The 16,225-nt window shown below is 45.2% G+C and overlaps 1 protein-coding gene across 2 annotated transcripts; it reads left to right on the forward strand.

The window, feature by feature from the left end:
• The first annotated feature begins 127 nt into the window (after positions 1–127).
• On the forward strand, positions 128–12,198 carry nup37 (nucleoporin 37). 2 transcript variants are annotated; one of them, XM_035147953.2, is made up of 10 exons: positions 128–232; positions 1,122–1,313; positions 1,397–1,518; positions 4,250–4,322; positions 4,574–4,668; positions 10,074–10,164; positions 11,220–11,401; positions 11,481–11,531; positions 11,694–11,787; positions 12,008–12,198. In XM_035147953.2, exons 2-10 carry the CDS (start codon positions 1,158–1,160, stop codon positions 12,119–12,121), a joined length of 978 nt encoding a protein of 325 aa, XP_035003844.1. In that variant the 5' UTR covers positions 128–232; positions 1,122–1,157; the 3' UTR covers positions 12,122–12,198. The 2 variants fall into 2 exon arrangements, with proteins under 2 accessions (XP_035003844.1, XP_035003843.1); XM_035147952.2 differs by having other exon boundaries at positions 130–353.
• The last annotated feature ends 4,027 nt before the right edge of the window (positions 12,199–16,225 follow it).

Here is a 16,225-nt window from a genome sequence, read left to right on the forward strand (position 1 = left end):
ATAGTTTCCCGTTATTATACTAACACATCTATATAATTACACTTCATACATTTATACTCACATTATATGGAAATACCGCGGTGTTATTTAACATTTCCCGTGTACGTGTGTCCAAATCTCCCCCTGCTATTTCCGCCCTAGTGGTACAGCCCGTGACGTAGGCGGAAGCAGGTTGAAAACATCCCGCAGGCGCGCACTCATTGATTCAAGGAAACTACCAGAAATAAACGTGGTAAAGTTACACGCACGGGGCCGTATTCTGAATGAAAGTGTGTATTAATTAGTCGGGGGGTTCTTGTTGAGTTTTCCGTCGCAGCGTTACCTGGTAAAATCCAGTAAAACCCAGTGTTTTGGTGAGTTGCTAGCTTGTTTTGTCCTGGGAGTCACGTTTTTAGCTCCTTGACAGATGATGCTTCTCTGTTATGTGACAGTTGAATAAATGTCAAATATATTACAGCTATGTGTTTTTAATGTGAGCAGAATTGAAGAGTGAGTGATGAAGTTTGGGGAAAAATACACAAAACACGTCCTTATTTCTGTGTTCGCCTATGTGTGTACAAATATATGTAAAACAAGTGAATATGTGAACGAGGTTTGGTTCAGGATCTAACTGAGCTCTTCAGAGGCTGATAAATATATTGTATGTTTATGTTTTTAATGCCACTGATCTGATCATAACCAGCAATATATGAACATCAGCTGTTGCTTCAGTTTTCTATCGGTTTATGTCCATTTTTAATAACAAAATCTCTTATTAAAAACTTACAAAGGTCTTGAGCCTGACAAGTATCAGTAGTTGTGGATTTGCTCAAACTAGGTGTGAAAATGTGGAGACAGTGACATAGAAAGTATTCTCTAGAAAATCAATTTAGAAACTTAGGAAACTGTTTATGGATAAAATAGCCAAGCTTCAGGTGTGTGTTTTTGGCTGATGATGCAAACGTATGACCTGACCTATTGCATTTTAAAAAGAATTTGAGAATGTTATTATTGCCAATAAACAGACTTGTTTATTAATTTCCAGCAATTTAAATAAAGGAATGGCTACATATGTACATTTATTTTGCTGTTGCATGAACTAAATTATTGTTCTCTGTCCTCTTTATTATTCTGATGTACAGTTTCGTACTGAAGCCACTCGTACCACAGCACACATCATGCAGGAGGACTCCAGCCGCAGTGCCAGCTACACGGTGCCATGCGAGGACTACGTTCACGTGGTGGAGTTCAGTCCGTTCACCTCAGGAACCCCTGCCTCTCTCCTGGCCTACGGTGGAAACCAGTACGTGGTAGTGGGCACCTGCCTCTTCCCGGTGAGAAACGCAGCTTCACACGTTCTGGCTCACCTGTTGCACTTTATATTCCTTCCTCTATGAAGACGTTCTTGTTCCCACAGGAGGAGGATATGGAGCTGGAGGGAGTTGAGTTAAATGTCCTTCGAGCTTTCCATCATGAACTGCGCGTCGATGCTCTCGCCTGGAGCCCTGAATCCCGGCTGGACAGGATACCCACTATCAGGTACTTCAGAGGCACTGATCAGGGGGACACCTTTTCTCATAAGATAGGTTTGGAAGTGTCAGATTAGAGTTTTAAAATGTTTCAAAACAACGTCACCTGAGATTTGGCTGCTAAACTACATCTGTTTGAAAGCAGGTGGCTACCAAATCAACATTTTTTCTTTATGTTGATTGCTCGTCTTGTGGATTCTGTCACTGCTGTAACATTTCTCTCTCCTGTTTGTCTCCTTACATACTGTGATGTCTGCCGTAAATCTCAAACTTGGATTCATCAGTAAACGTTTTTTTCCCATCATCCACTGTGAAATGCTGGTATGCCTTAGCCCACCCCAAACGTCTGGCCTGGCTTCCCCTCCTGAGACGTGGTTTAGAAACTGCTACTCGTCCTCTGTGACCACCACAGGACAGCCACATTTTAACCGTTCTTTTACTGACTGCCTTATGTTCTTTATTTAGCAAATTCTGTATCTGTGATGAAGTTGCATTTGTAGCTCTCAGGAAACTAAACCTGATGTATTAACCTAAACTTGCTCTCAGACTTTTGGACTAATATATGAAGTACTAAGTCATTCACCAGCTTAGTTAATTACCTTATTGGCCGGCTTGGCTATTTCTGAAACAAGATAATATATATGGTGAAAACACCTGCAGCTCCAGGGCCTCCTGGTATGTAAGAGGTCAGCAGAGAACTGTAAAAGGATTAGAAAATCTTAAGCCATACTCAACTTCCACATCAGGAAGTTGACGTTCGTGTCTGTTAACACAACAGGGTAATTATTGGCAAACATTCTTCTTGTGACCAGAACAAGAGGCATGTTGTAGTGAAAGCACAGCAGCCACGCTGTGTGAACGTAGTCATCACTGTCACACTGCAGCTGCCAGGATGTGAGCCAGTTGTTTCAGGTGGCCTTGGACGGGAGGGAAGTGGCCTAACTGTGGATTGTTAGAAAGCAAGAGTTTCCTCCTAATTGGAGCGTTGGATGGGAAGGTTCCGCTGTCCCTCTGGAGGTGTCTCGGCTTTCTGTAATTGAAAAAGAAAGGCAGCGATAATTCCTAGCCTTCTGTGGTTTACTCCACAGGGCCCTCGAGCCAGCCCTGTGACGTGCGCACATGTTATTGTGCTGATGACTACCCGCTCAGGTTCCATCCCTCCCTTCGATATGCACGTAATCGCGCCTTCCAGGAAAAGTACAGCGTTCTCACAGGCTTTTCTTCGAGCAGGGGCCCAGAGAGAGTGAGAGAGACGAGGGGAGGAAAGGGGGCTCAAGCTGCAGCCGCCACCAAACCACCACAGCGGCTAATAATGGGAAAAAATCTGAAAATACTATGAGAGGAGAGACGGTTGGGAACAAACTTAAACCAGGAACGCCGCAGTTCATGTCCAGGACATTTTACCGTAGGATGCCCGGAGGTGTGACTGGGATGCAAGTTGCATCACCAGGTGAACTTTAAATCCTGCTTCCCTTTTCAAAAGTTTAAACAGAAAAATCTACAATTCACTATTTATTGGTAAAGTCTGCATTACCAGTAACAACCCTTAGTCTAACCCCTGACCACGTGTCTGATGGCAAAGATGAATTCTAACCCATCTGAAAAATCACAGTGTAATTTAATTACATTTTATTCACATATTTTGGGTCTGACCAATCGCTGCTAATCCCTGCAAAACCAGTTGAGAAATGGAAAACTCAAGCTCACGAAGAGCGAAGAACTGTTGTGGAAAGAGAATTTTTACATCAGCTCTTTGTATTTTGGCTTAAAATTCTGATGTGGAACAACAGCAGAGAGTTTTTCTTTCTTTCCAAAACAGAGCTAGAGCTGCAGAGTCAACATTTAACGAATGAATTTATGTTTTCAAAAGCTATTTTATTTTACGTTAATACTTGTTTTAAGAGTTTTCACCTGCTTCAGGATTCAAATGTAGAGTAAGATGAAAAAGTTTCACACTTGGGGATCTTCCCTCTGCCTGAAAATCCAACTTGAAGGCTTTTGGGGATTTTTTTTAAAAGACTGATTAAAAACAACAAACCCACAATTCACTGGTGAAATTCGGTAATTTCCCCATTTTACTGTGACTTTTATTGTATGACGCAGGATTATTGGAGATCAGTGAAGAAAATGGCTTTGACGTTAAATTTAAAAAGAAAAAGAGACAGATTGTGTTCCATGCTTTAAGTAAAACACTAATTTGCAGGGTTAGAAGGCCGGTCCTAATATAATCTAATCTACTGTAGCAGTTATACCCCGAAGCACGTTAAGGGTGTTTGTAGTGACATCATGCCAAATCCATCTGTGCCTGCGACTGAAAATGTGTGAACCGCTGTCTGTTTATTCTGGTGATATGTGTGTGTTTTTCTTGTCATAAGTGAGTTAGTGTAATTGTGTGAATAATTGCAGGCACTGGTGTATACGAGGACTGATTAGAGGGAAAGTCCTCTGCCTGGCTCTGCGCAGGTTTTTGAACAGAGACATGCGTAAATGGCGTGAGGAATCTTGTTTTTCTCCGTGTTTATCTTAGCGTGCAATTAGAATCTCCCTGGCAGCGCCTCCACTGATCACTGTCCAAGTTCCTACCACACACACTGACACACTCGAACCGGAGGTGTCAGTCTAGGCGGCTGCAGGCAGGTCCGCAGAGCGGGATGTCGTCTGTCATTGGGTCCGTGCAGCCTGACTCTGTTTGGATGTTCTTTCTTTGTTTATTTTTACATCCTCTCTTTTCCTCTTTGCAGATTTTGCACCGCTGCAGCTGACAGAAAGCTACGCCTGCTGACATCTGATCTCCAGGATAGGCATGAAGTCAAGGTACTGCAACATCTGGAGCACATTGGCCAGAATGCTGCTTGTCGGTTGGCTTCAGACTGTCTCTACTTAGCACTGACATTTGGTACTTAGTGATACAGGAAATGTAGCCGTGCGCACAGAAAACAGAGCTGCTGCCAGTGTAGAAAAAAAAACACAGAGTTTGCTGGGAAATACTCACTTTTATTGATCACCTTTATTAATAATCACATGGTTTCTTCATTAACACGTTGTTTTTCTGTGCCGTTGCCTAGGTGATGGAGGGCCACACCAGCTACATTAACCATTTGGTGTTCGAGCCCTCAGAAGGGAAACAGATTGCTTCCGTCAGTGATGACCACACTTGCAGGTCCAAACCATTTTGTTTTTGTGCGTGCGTGCGTGCGTGTGCGTGTGTGCGTGTGTGCGTGTGTGTGTGTGTGTGTTTTCCCAGCTTCTGATTTTTCAGTTCTGTTCTCTGTTAATGGTGCAGAAAGCCCTGACTGTATTTCCACACTGAAACTTGATGCTAAGCACAACATGCTCCGGTGTGACTGTGCATAAGCACAGAGCCTCTTTGTAGCTTTTCTAGCTAATTGGTTAAATATGGAAATCCAATTAGCTGCAGAAAGATTTTCCTCTCTAAGGGGGATCTATAATAAGGGTCCCAAATTTTCCTTTTCAATTAATGCCAGAGGAGGGAAAAAGTGTGTCAGTAGCCAGGGTCAGTGCAGGGGCAAGCCCCTCTACATCAGGAGGCTGGTTCTCTTTCTGCATGCAGAGCTGTGTTGCAGAGCTGGGCCCTGCTCTCTGTTGTACAGTAAGTTTCTGAGTTCCTTTTAAGTTAAGATCATTTTAGACTCAAACCAAACAGCAACAGTGAGATGAAGAGCAAAGCTGCGAGTGACAGTTCTTTTCACTATAGTTGAATCTGCTGAGTATTCTTTTCATTAAATGTTTGGTTTTAAATTGTAAGAAAATAGAGTTAATGTTTCCCAGAGTTCAGTGTAAGAAAGATCAAATGGCTTTGTTTGGCTGAGCAACAGTACACAACTCAAAATTCAGCAACAAGAAAAAATACAAATCATCTCACTGGAGCAAGAGAGAAGTGTTTCCCCTAAAAAATGTAAATATTGGTTTATTGAAGGGATTTATTATTGTAAGTGACAGTGTTTTTAGTCATTAAGGCTGTTTTGAAAACGTCACTGACCGTAACATCAATGTGGTTTGGTTTTGATTTGGTTACAGACCATTAGGATCTTTACCAGGTCCAAGAGATTGTGTAGTTTGTGCCCCCGGATCACACTACAGCCAGTTGCGTGGTGTGAACTGAGCAGTGATTAGCCCACTTTGAAAGTTGTGTAGTGCGAACTCGGCTCAAGCAGTTTTAAGGAATCTATCGTGCAGAAAATTTGAAAGGTTGGTTTATTGGCCAGCCTTCTGGTACATTATAATACACACGCACACACACACACACACACACACACACACACACACACACACACACACACACACACACCCAGAGAATAATCTGTCTCTCCTCATTGTTTATCTTCGACCAGACAGCTGGTTAATTTGTCGTCATAAAAGCCACCCTCTCATTGGTCGTCCCGTCCCGGCCCTGTGCCCTCGTCCTGTCACATCACGCCGTCTGAGATCACACAGAAATAACAAGTCTTCTCCTCCTCTCCCATCCACTCTCCTCTCGCCCTCCTTCCACTGACCAGCCAGAGAAAACAGGAGTGTGCTCCATCTGCTGAAAGATTTAAATTCTGTCATGTTGAGAAAATATGGGACGCGGGAGGAAGACAAGAGGCCGAACCAGGGATAGATCAAGTTAACAGGAGAGGACCTTCCAGTCGGCCCACACAAACCGAGGCTCGGTGTGAGAGGCAGACGCTGGTCCTGCGGAAAGGGAGTGAGGAAAGTGTATGCCTGCATGCATACACTCATGACCTCTCTCATGACTCTGTTAGGTTTGGCAGCCGTGCCTCTACTATAAGTTTGCTTAGCTTTGTCATCACTGTCCCCTGCAGTTGTGGGAACTCCGGCGTTGCCAGCATGCAACTTGACGCCGCAGCACCTAGGTGGGGAGCCAGACTCCACTTCCTCAGGGAAGTTTACATTTGGCTCCTATTGTCCAAACAGCTCATGGTATCAGTGCAGCGGCAGCCCGTCTGTGGGGAACTGTGCCACCTAGAGATCACCGGGGCTCACTGCCAGCTCCTTAAGGGATTTGGGGTTGAGTGAGTTCACAGCTGCATTATATATATACACACGCTTTAAATCGTTTTGTTCTGTTCTCACCGATAATCCGTTTATCTGGATCTTTTATGTTCTGTAAGGGAACTGAATTACAGCAGCTTGAGATCTCATCCATGCTTCCAACCTAAAGGCCGACATGTCACTGAGGTGATGGCAGGTCAACAAGGGAGACGTGTTTTAGCCATTTTGCATCTCTTGACTTTTAGGCCATCGTAGCTATTCTTTTTACCTCCCTGCTTCAAGTGTGAAGCCACATACTTTTTATTTTTCCATTTATTTATCCGTTTCAACCATTTATCCATAAGTCTTAGCTTCTTATTTCAACCTCTGTGCCTTCTAACCAGTTCATGTTCGTCTCTTAGTGGCAAAACAACATGTCAATGGCTCAGGTTGGGAGATATGAGCTGTGCACTCAGCACATTATGGCCAATATCCTAGACTGTATATAAAGATGGACAACATGTCAAGTCCCCAAAAATGACGCCAATTCATCTTGACGGCCCCCTGATGGCCGGCTGCAGTATCGGCCATAAACCCTCAGCAAGTCAGGTTGTAATGAAGCTCTGTGGAGATGTTAGTATTTGGGACGTGGATCAAACGTAAACGTCAAATACGTTTTCTCTCAAAGAGGCTCTCTGGTTTCATTTGGTTTTTAAGTCGTTATTCGATGCTATAAAAACTGGGCGAAACATCGGGATTGACAGCTGAGGCCGACTCGCGATTGGTGGAGTGTGAGTATCAGGAGGATCTTGATGCTGCGGCTCCATCTGTCCGATTGCTGCTGCACGGACTCGCTTTAGCTTTGTTTTTCTTCAACGTCCTCCATCCTTATGTACTGACTGTGGTAAATATACTGAAGATCATTATCACACAAAGTTGTAATTTCACTCCTTAAATGAAATATGTGGATATGTTCTTAAACTCAAATCATGATTTCTAGTTTTTCAGCAGTTTCTCTACATTCTCTCTCTCTCTCTCTCTCTCTCTCTCTCTCTCTCTCTCTCTCTCTCTCTCTCTCTCTCTCTCTCTCTCTCTCTCTCTCTCTCTTCTCGCAGTATCCCCTGTTACCTATCATTTTATATTCACATCTTTTTTAAGCTTTATAACGGGGATCCCTGAACTCACCGGGTGATTGGGGGTGGGCGGGGGAATCGTCTCATCCAAAAAACACAACAAACGGTTTCAATAACCATCTCAACAGCAAATGTGCAAAAGACAATGTTAGTGTTTCGAATCTAAATTAAATCTCGAGCAGGTCCTGTCAGAATACATGCTGATGCAGATATTGTGCACCTCAGCGTTTGGCTCGCCCTGCCAGGCGGTGGGATGGGATTTTGTTGTTTGACTCTTCCAGCTCTCTTCCCTCCAGAGAGTCACCTTCGATTATTTGCTCTGCTCTCCACAATAAATCAGATCGCACAGCGCCGGCGGCATTTCCCGTTTTCCTCCTCTTATGGGAAACACTGACACAACCATAACGATCTGGCTTTGATCTTCTCTCACTTCGATAGCACAACACAGGACTTCAGATGTCCTTTTCAACCCTGTTGTACATGGAAGCCGCGTGTTATTGCTCGATGTAGTGTTATGCAATTACACCGTGTTTTATCAGAGGCGGTCACGCGTGTTTTCGTGTCTCATGTCTTTCACCTCGTTCTGCAGAGGTTATGTTTTTTTGGGGAGCCGGTGCTCTCCATTTGAAGGGCACAGTGGTTGACCACAGTTTGGCCGTCGGTGGTGTAGCGTGCAATTGAGCTCTGCTTGGCTAGTGGACTAAGAGAATAGGGTTTAGTCGTTGTTTTCCTGGTGTGGTCTGGGGTTTTTTCTCTCCTCTGCCACCCCCCACCCCTCTCAGCCTCGCTCATGCTCCATGGTGTGGAGGCTCTGGCTGAGTCTGCACATGGGCAGAGGAAAAGAAGCCCAGGGTTCCGACATGGCTCTGTCCTGCTGCAGGGGAGACAAGGCAGGAAAAGTTGAGTGTTTACTGAGGTCTTCATCTGAGACGGGGCATATCCTCCCCTACACCGCACCACTGAGGACATCAATCTCTCCAACAACACACTTGACATTTAGATGGTCTTTGGAGGTACTTTTTGGGCTTTATTAGATGATGTCTTCTACATGACCTCATCAGTCAGCGCCTTCCCATGCTTCACAAGCGTTTGTTTTATATTCCCAGAAACACTTGCAGCCTGCCCCGTACTCCCCCATCCCCACTTTCTCTTCTAGTTCAGGGATCATTCAGATGTGGTTAACCATAGATCCAGGTCTCAGGAACCGCAGCGCTCTTCATCCAAGTGATTCATTGCATCCGTAGAGCTTCTCAGCTGTTTTTTTTTTTTTGCGATCGCAAGTCTTGTTTAACTGTAGAATTGGTTATTATTTTTAATGAACATTGGTCTTAATCCTGGCTGGCGTTCGCTCGCAGGACCTCTCTGTTTCATTTGCATAAAGCACGATGCCGTTCAACTTCTTCGCCGCTGCTCTTCCTCAAGTGACGTGCGTTCCGCTGCCCTCTCTGTACTCCGCAGGAAAATGAATGGCAGCGGGCCGCCCACAGCGAAACATTTGCTGTAATGTGAGTGGAGCGTAACGCCGACTCAGGCGAGGGTGATTGCCCCCCCCCCTCTCCTCCCACTGCCCCTGCTATCAAAGCTCAATGTAATGCTAGGCTGGCGTTTTCCTTGTAAGAGGAGTCCAGCATAAGTCTGTCTGTCTTCACAGCTCAGGGCCCAGATCCGAGGAAGGAGCCCAGTTTCCCTGGAAAAGCCTGAGGACCCTGTTCATCACTCGTGCACGACTCACAGGAGCTGGATAAATTAGGGGCAAACATGAAGTTGGATGAAAACATGTCGTCTATCATTGGCCCCGCTGTGCGCCAGGAAACCCTGTTAGTCATGTGTCTATATGGAGGGAAAATTAAAGCTTGAATTCCGTAGAAGACGAATCAGACGCAGGAACAATTACACACTTTCTTTATTTCAAGGAATCTATCGGAATATGAAGAAATCTGTGCGCTTATATTTATCAAGGTCATGTTTTACATTGAAAGAAACCTTGGGAAGGTCATTTTTCATTTCCGGCTATTATGCAAGCATCCAAGGGCGGCTCAAAATCCGATGCTATTTTTAGAAGCGTGCTCTCAAACTCCATCTTTGTTGTTAATTAAGAGGTTGTGGGGTTTTGTTTTTGGATTTTTTTGCCAAGAGCGGTTCACACATCAAGAAGAATTAGTCGGTAACTTCACTAATTAGACCTGATTATAAGTCCTGTGTTTGTTACCCCTTCACTATAATGAGACAATTGCACAGGTCTTTCTGCAGCGAGTTCTCATAGCACTTTTAGTTTCTTGTAAAGTTTTTTTTTTCCCCTGAGAAAGCAAAAGATTCTGCAAATTTGATTTTAGTTCCAATAAAGCACTCAAAGCCCAGTAATTCATGTGAGGTTCTGCTGTCTCATCTCAGCTGTATTCTGTTGGTGTTCGTTTTCATGTTTAATTTATCTCTGCAGGGTGTGGGACCTGGATGGAAATGAAAGCATCACTCTCAGACTTCGCTCTCCTGGCATCAGTGTGTGCTGGCACCCAGAGGAAGTCTTTAAGGTAGGAGGGGTTTGCTTTTAGATACCTGCTCATGTCATGACTCTGCAAATGTTTCCTGTACCACAGTACGACAACGATATAGTCGGGCGGGAGTTTATCTGTCCTGTAAAATCTAAACAAGTCACAGGTGAAGTGTTTTTTTCAGAACGAGGACAGGAAAGGTCATAGCGGAGAGATGGTTGTTTTTTATTTATTTGCCCTCTGATGCTCTGCTCATCTCAGATGTCCGGATATCTAGTTGACATACTGAATATTCTTATGATGAGTCAAATGAGGCACATAAAGATTCTGTTGAGCATTAAAATAAACACTTTGCTGTGACATATCTAACTTTAATTAAGAAAATTAACATACAAATAAATGCACATCTTTTCTGCATTGTTTATTCCGTAAAATAAAAGTGTTCCTACAAACATAAACGCTCATATTTACCATTTTTATTGTCTAAGTCTTCAATTGCTGAGGCTCTAGTGTAAACGTTACTATTCATGGCTTCACTTTGTCAAAGTGCGATTTAAAAAGTTGCCATATAGAATAAAAAAAATCTGCTTTCCCCCTGAGTGAGATTTAACTTTTCTCTTCAAGTGCTTCATCACATCTTTTAGCAAGTTTCTATGAGCTGAGATGTGTGTTTCCAATTCGACGGAATCAGTTTTTCGTGCTGCAGTGAAATATCTTGTGATGAAATGGTGCGAAGTACGTGTCATCGAGCCATGTCTGAAGTTAATTTACAGCTCTTTGGAAAAGCCTCGCTTCAATGTGTGGGGCGGGGGGGGAGTCTGCCACTGTATGGCGAGCAGCGAGACACAATAAATGTTTAAGTGGGATTGATATTCAGATTACAAAGGTGTCGAGACGGCTCCAGATTCCCTTCCTCCCTCTGACAAGCATGTGAAAGAATACTTAGCCGTTAGCACTTTGATGGTGTTGCAAGGCGTCTCTGCTGTTGCATGCTGGGACAGGCTCCAGTCCTCGGAGGAAAAAGTCTAAATAGATGGGATGAGTGTCAGCTGGTGTGCAACAGCTGGTTTAAGTGACCTGCTTGTCCTCTCCAGCTGATGGTGGCGGAGAAGAAGGGGACGATTCGCTTCTACGACCTGGTCACCCAGCAGGCCATCCTGTCGCTGGACTGCGGCCAGTCCCCTCTCATGTCGGCCGACTGGTGCCTCACCAACACCATCAAAGTGGGCGCCGTGGCAGGAAACGACTGGCTCATCTGGGACATAACTCGCTCCAGGTGAGGGGATGGACGGTACCGACGCTGCCCGGTGTGTTGGCACGAGATGCATCTTAAACCTTTTGCTCCTTGTCTGCAGTTACCCACAAGAAAAACGACCAGCCCACATCGATAAAGCCCGGTTATTCAAGTAAGGACATCTCTTCTTGAATCTTTTTTAGCTGTTTGACCTGTCTACAGAGTAAGTAATGTTGTGTTTAATCAAAAAAGGAATTGGCCTGAACTATTCATATTCTATATTCTAGCAGATTTATGCATGTGATCATATTCAAAAGGGTCTTGCTCCCCTCAGGTGGTCTCGAGCCAACGAAAACCTCTTTGCCACAACTGGATGTCCGGGAAAAATCAGTAGTCAGTTACTCATCCACCATCTCGGACACCCACAGGTCAGTCTGACTTTTCACTGTCCAGGTTGGAGCCCGACTGATATGTTTTTTTGTTTTGTTTTGGGCTAACACCGATATTGGGGAGTGAACAATGTCTACTGATATATCAGCTGATATATATATATATATATTAAATTAACAAATGTAATGTCACTTTCACTGTGTCTTTAAATGTGTTTTAATTGCTGCAGTCTCGTGTCACGTGCTCTTGTCCTTGCAGCCTGTAATGATCGGATCAGCCACAGTGGGATCAGGTCTCAGTTGGCACCGGACACTTCCGCTGTGTGTGATCGGCGGCGACAGGAAACTTTGCTTTTGGATGACTGAGATGTAAACCCCCCCCCCCCGGTAGATAACTAGGTCCTCTGTGTCTTCTCTACTTAATAATCAATAAAAACATATTTTTCTGAGTATCTGCGCCCAGTTTGTGTGGAATTTAATGGATATTCGCTGCATGCCTAAGCATTGTCGTTGTCTTTTGTTTTCAAATTTATGTCTACCCCCTCAGCTCAGCTACAGATGAAACAGCGAAGGGCTCGTTTTTCTTTTCTCTGAAGAGCGAGGTTTCATCAGTTGTCTGTTATGTGCTGCCAACAGAGCTGTAGTTCAGTGGAATGCGTCGAGAGCGTCGCTGCCAAACCTTCACTTCACCGATCGACATGATCATCGTACTACAGGTGCTCTCCCTCTCTCTCTCTCTCTCTGTTTCTGTTCACTACCCAAGACTAACTGAATTAAATCAAGAATATATCACTGTATGGGCTGTTCCACCTGCTGTGAGGATGCAGTAAATCCATAGGAAGTTTAGGATGAGGAAAAGCTAGGAGGTCTGGCTGCCGTCCAGCTGAAGGGGCAAACCCTGTCTGGGGGGGGGGGTTGAAAGGATTGTAATCGTAGGAAAGGCTTTTGGAAGGAAGGGAGTCTGAGGCCATTTCAGGTCATCTACAACTGAGTCATGTCCGTGAGGCCGCGGGGAGAGGAAGAATACCTTACCTTGCCGAATACTTACAGACCAAACATGGAAGACAAGGGGTTATTTGGCAGAGGCTTGTAATACTTTACCTCCCAGTACAACAAGGACTCATTGTACTGGTCACAGGAAGAAACCAGCATCTCCTTTTTCAGTCGCAGGCCGGCTAAGCTGCAGAGGGCACACGTTTAATTAACTTGATCGCGAATCATTCGAGGTGACAGTCGATCACTTGTGTCCGCAGACCTACTTTATCTTCAAGGGTCTGGGATACATGTGCATCCATACCTGAGTTAATTGTACTTTATTGATGTACATGTCAGCTGAAACACTTCGGTCGTATTGTGCCAACGTTGTCCGTGCACGATCGAGCGCGGCCCGTAAGGACCTCCAGTCTTTCAAACCAGTTTGTCAACCTTGTATGTTTCTTGGACAGGAGGTGTTAACCGCCTTCCACAAAGCATAACATGCTACTGCTTCTCCTGGTCCACTCCTTTGTTTGAACAAGTCCAATGTGGTCTCGACTCTCTGCGTTTCGCCGTGCTCAAGGTGCAAGCCGCGGTGGAGCAGCTGCACAGAACGCAGGAGATGTCACTGTCAGAGCGAGAGGCCGCCGTACCCGTGTGTGCACACTGAACGCGCTCCAAAGATGATAAAAGAGCAGCCATACAGGGCACAGGATTCGCTTACTGAGCCAGTTTCCTCTGAAACATGCGTCATGAAATCCCAGTGGGTTACAGAACCCCCCCCCCCCTTGACTCGAGGACACCATCTGGTGGCCAGTGAGCAGAGGTTCATGAAGATGTAAGTCCATTTTATCCGTGGACTGATTCCTACAGCACATGATCCATGTTGAACATCTTAAAAACACGTCTTCTCCTGGAAGCACGTCCTCAGATGTCGCTGCCCGCGGCCTCCACCCTCAACTTCTGATGTAACCTGGATGAAGCGATTGTGCTTCGCAAACAGTTTGATCTCGCGGTTGTGTGCAGACTCATAACAAACTGTGAACCTGATGAAAGAGAGATCAGACCGCCTTAAAATCCTTAACCAACTTCCTCCTAATCTCCCCGCTTCAGATAATTCTTCCCTGTCGACTTTAAGCCCGGGCTCAACGAAAAGAGAGCAAATAAAAATAATGAGGCTCATGATATGAGGGGAAACAAAGGCAGAGATTAGAGCCCTTTGAGGCCGGTGTTTGATTTAATCTCGTGGCTGGTTTGTTTGCGATGCTTTCCCAGAATGAAGCGATTATGTTCATCTTGATGAGTCGATGGAGAGTTGGTTAGAAAAGAGCTGCAGCTCGTGGAAATCGGTTCAGTAGTTTTTGTATATTAAATAGAGGTGAGGATACAACCTCAGGACAGGTTTAGTTTTACTTACAATGAAAAGTGGAAGCAGGAGGAAAACCGCTCAACTCGCCTTTGTCCAGAGAGGAAAAAAAACCCTCACATACCAACACCTCTCTCTTACTTGCTTACTCTTTTGTCTCCAATGGGAGATAAAGCTGCAGTAAGCTCCCTCCATCATCCCCCTAGCCTTCGCAAGATGTCGGGCCTCACCCCCAGTTAAGTTCATCTTGGCGTCCTCGTCGGTAGCAGCCCTGTGCCAGGTCATTTTGGTCTTCCAGGTTTTATTTTGCCTGGAGGAGTCCGTCTCAGCAGAACTTTGGGGATCTGCGTCCAGTCCAGTCGAAGCACGTTGCCCAGCCGTCAGTCGACTCCGCCTGACTTCACTGATGATGTTCTCGCTCTTGTTTTCCCCCGTGTGATTCCAGGTTTGTGATCTCGTTAAGGCCGCAGGAAGCCTCGTGGCTTTGTCAGAAAATCCTTTTTCATATCGCTGTGGTTTCCCGCCAGCATCCAGAACCGAACAATAAGACGGACTTAACTCGTGCATGGAGGGACCTTTGATTCCGGCTGTACTGCTTGGACTTCCAGATGTTTCAATATTGGGAAAACACATCCTGGTCTTTCCCCAGTCTTACCACATTTTTATAGACAACATAAACCACATAGAAATAACTTATTGATAAGTACGTTTTACAGGTGATTTGTATTTTAAATGTTTTCCGACTGAATATTGGAGATAAACACTGGTTTAGCTGATCTTCAGTTCATTACTCTTGAACTCGCTGGACCTGATTCTGCCCTGACCACACGAATGTGGATATTTTGCTAAATAAACCTTTCCCTCTGCGTTTGAAACTGATCCAAACAGCCTTTTTACAAACTCCTTCCAAACTGCAGAGTTTCAAAAGCTCCAGTTTCTGTGTATCTGTGTGTACATGTAAGACGGAGTGTTTGGGGGAAAGGATGATGTCACCGTTTACTTCGCACATGCCCACTGTTTCTTTGTATGACAACTTCAATTGGTGGCTATATATACGTTTCAAGTTCGCAGCTAAATTTAGCATCACTGCACCACATTGTCACTCGAACCAGGTTCTTCTCTGGTATTTGATGTGTGCGTCTGAATGAAGATAGATGGAGAATTTGTGTAAAATATCTGTACAAAATTATATCTGTGGTCTTGTAGACGAGACCTTAATCTGCGATTATCATTCAGTTCCACATTTCTCACAGGAGCTCAAACCCACTCACCAAGGTTACATAGAACAAGAACAGACGTTCAGGATGAGGAGTGAGAATGAAAGAGGAATCTCTTTTGGACCCGAGGGCAAAGCGAACCCCACGACCCTGTTTCCAGGCCCGAGGAGGCAACCAAGCCAGCGCAGAGATGGGATGGCCCCGACACGAGTAAAAGAAAAACATTCATGTTTGGAGTCAGGATGATACAGCAATCTGGGATTTGTGGCGAGAATCTAGCTGGAGCCCGTTTGCTGCTCGTCCCGTTGCCGTGGCAATACGCCTTTGATTTGGATCCTGGCTGTGGTTTCACTGGGATTTGCGAATTTGGAGAGAACTGGATGCAGGAACGAGATACAAGAAATTATTAAGTGTTTGACTTTCGGGGTTCGAGAGAGAGAGAAAGAACTGACATGTCAAGTAGTGGATCCCTCTCTCCCTCCACTTGCTTTATCCCTCTCTTTCTCTTCTCTGTTCACACACGTTCTTTTTCTAATCAACAAACACAGGCTTTCCCAAGGGGGGGGGGGGGCTTGATTTACTGTGCAGTGGAGTTATGGTAAGGGAACTGTTCCCAACACAAGGTGGCTGACGGGGGAGGCTTTGCCAGCCACCGTGCTGCTGCTGGTGTTGATGTTGATGAGTCCTTTTCAGGGAAAAGCTTTGACGTGCGCGGCCCTGATATGCACTGTTGCCTGTGTGGAGATCAAAACACTGGACGTGGGTCATAAACCCCCCGAGAGCCGAATCCTCCAGACGCACGGAGTGAGAGAAAGGAAGAGCATCTGTCAGCAGCGCGGCCCTGCCGACCGTGCTTTGGTCGACTGTGAGGTCCCGGTGACCTGGCCCCACCGATGTGCTGGGCCTCAGTGCTGGCTCC

Source organism: Hippoglossus stenolepis, chromosome 22 (assembly GCF_022539355.2).
Source record: "Hippoglossus stenolepis isolate QCI-W04-F060 chromosome 22, HSTE1.2, whole genome shotgun sequence".
NCBI lineage: Eukaryota > Metazoa > Chordata > Actinopteri > Pleuronectiformes > Pleuronectidae > Hippoglossus > Hippoglossus stenolepis.

Bases quoted from the DNA above. Each gene is read 5' to 3' on its own strand.
- nup37 (XM_035147953.2), top strand. From the start codon at position 1,158: ATGCAGGAGGACTCCAGCCGCAGTGCCAGCTACACGGTGCCATGCGAG. The intron at 4,323-4,573 runs GTACTGCAACAT...GCCGTTGCCTAG, and splicing joins AGGATAGGCATGAAGTCAAG to GTGATGGAGGGCCACACCAG. The intron at 11,402-11,480 runs GTGAGGGGATGG...CCTTGTCTGCAG, and splicing joins TGGGACATAACTCGCTCCAG to TTACCCACAAGAAAAACGAC.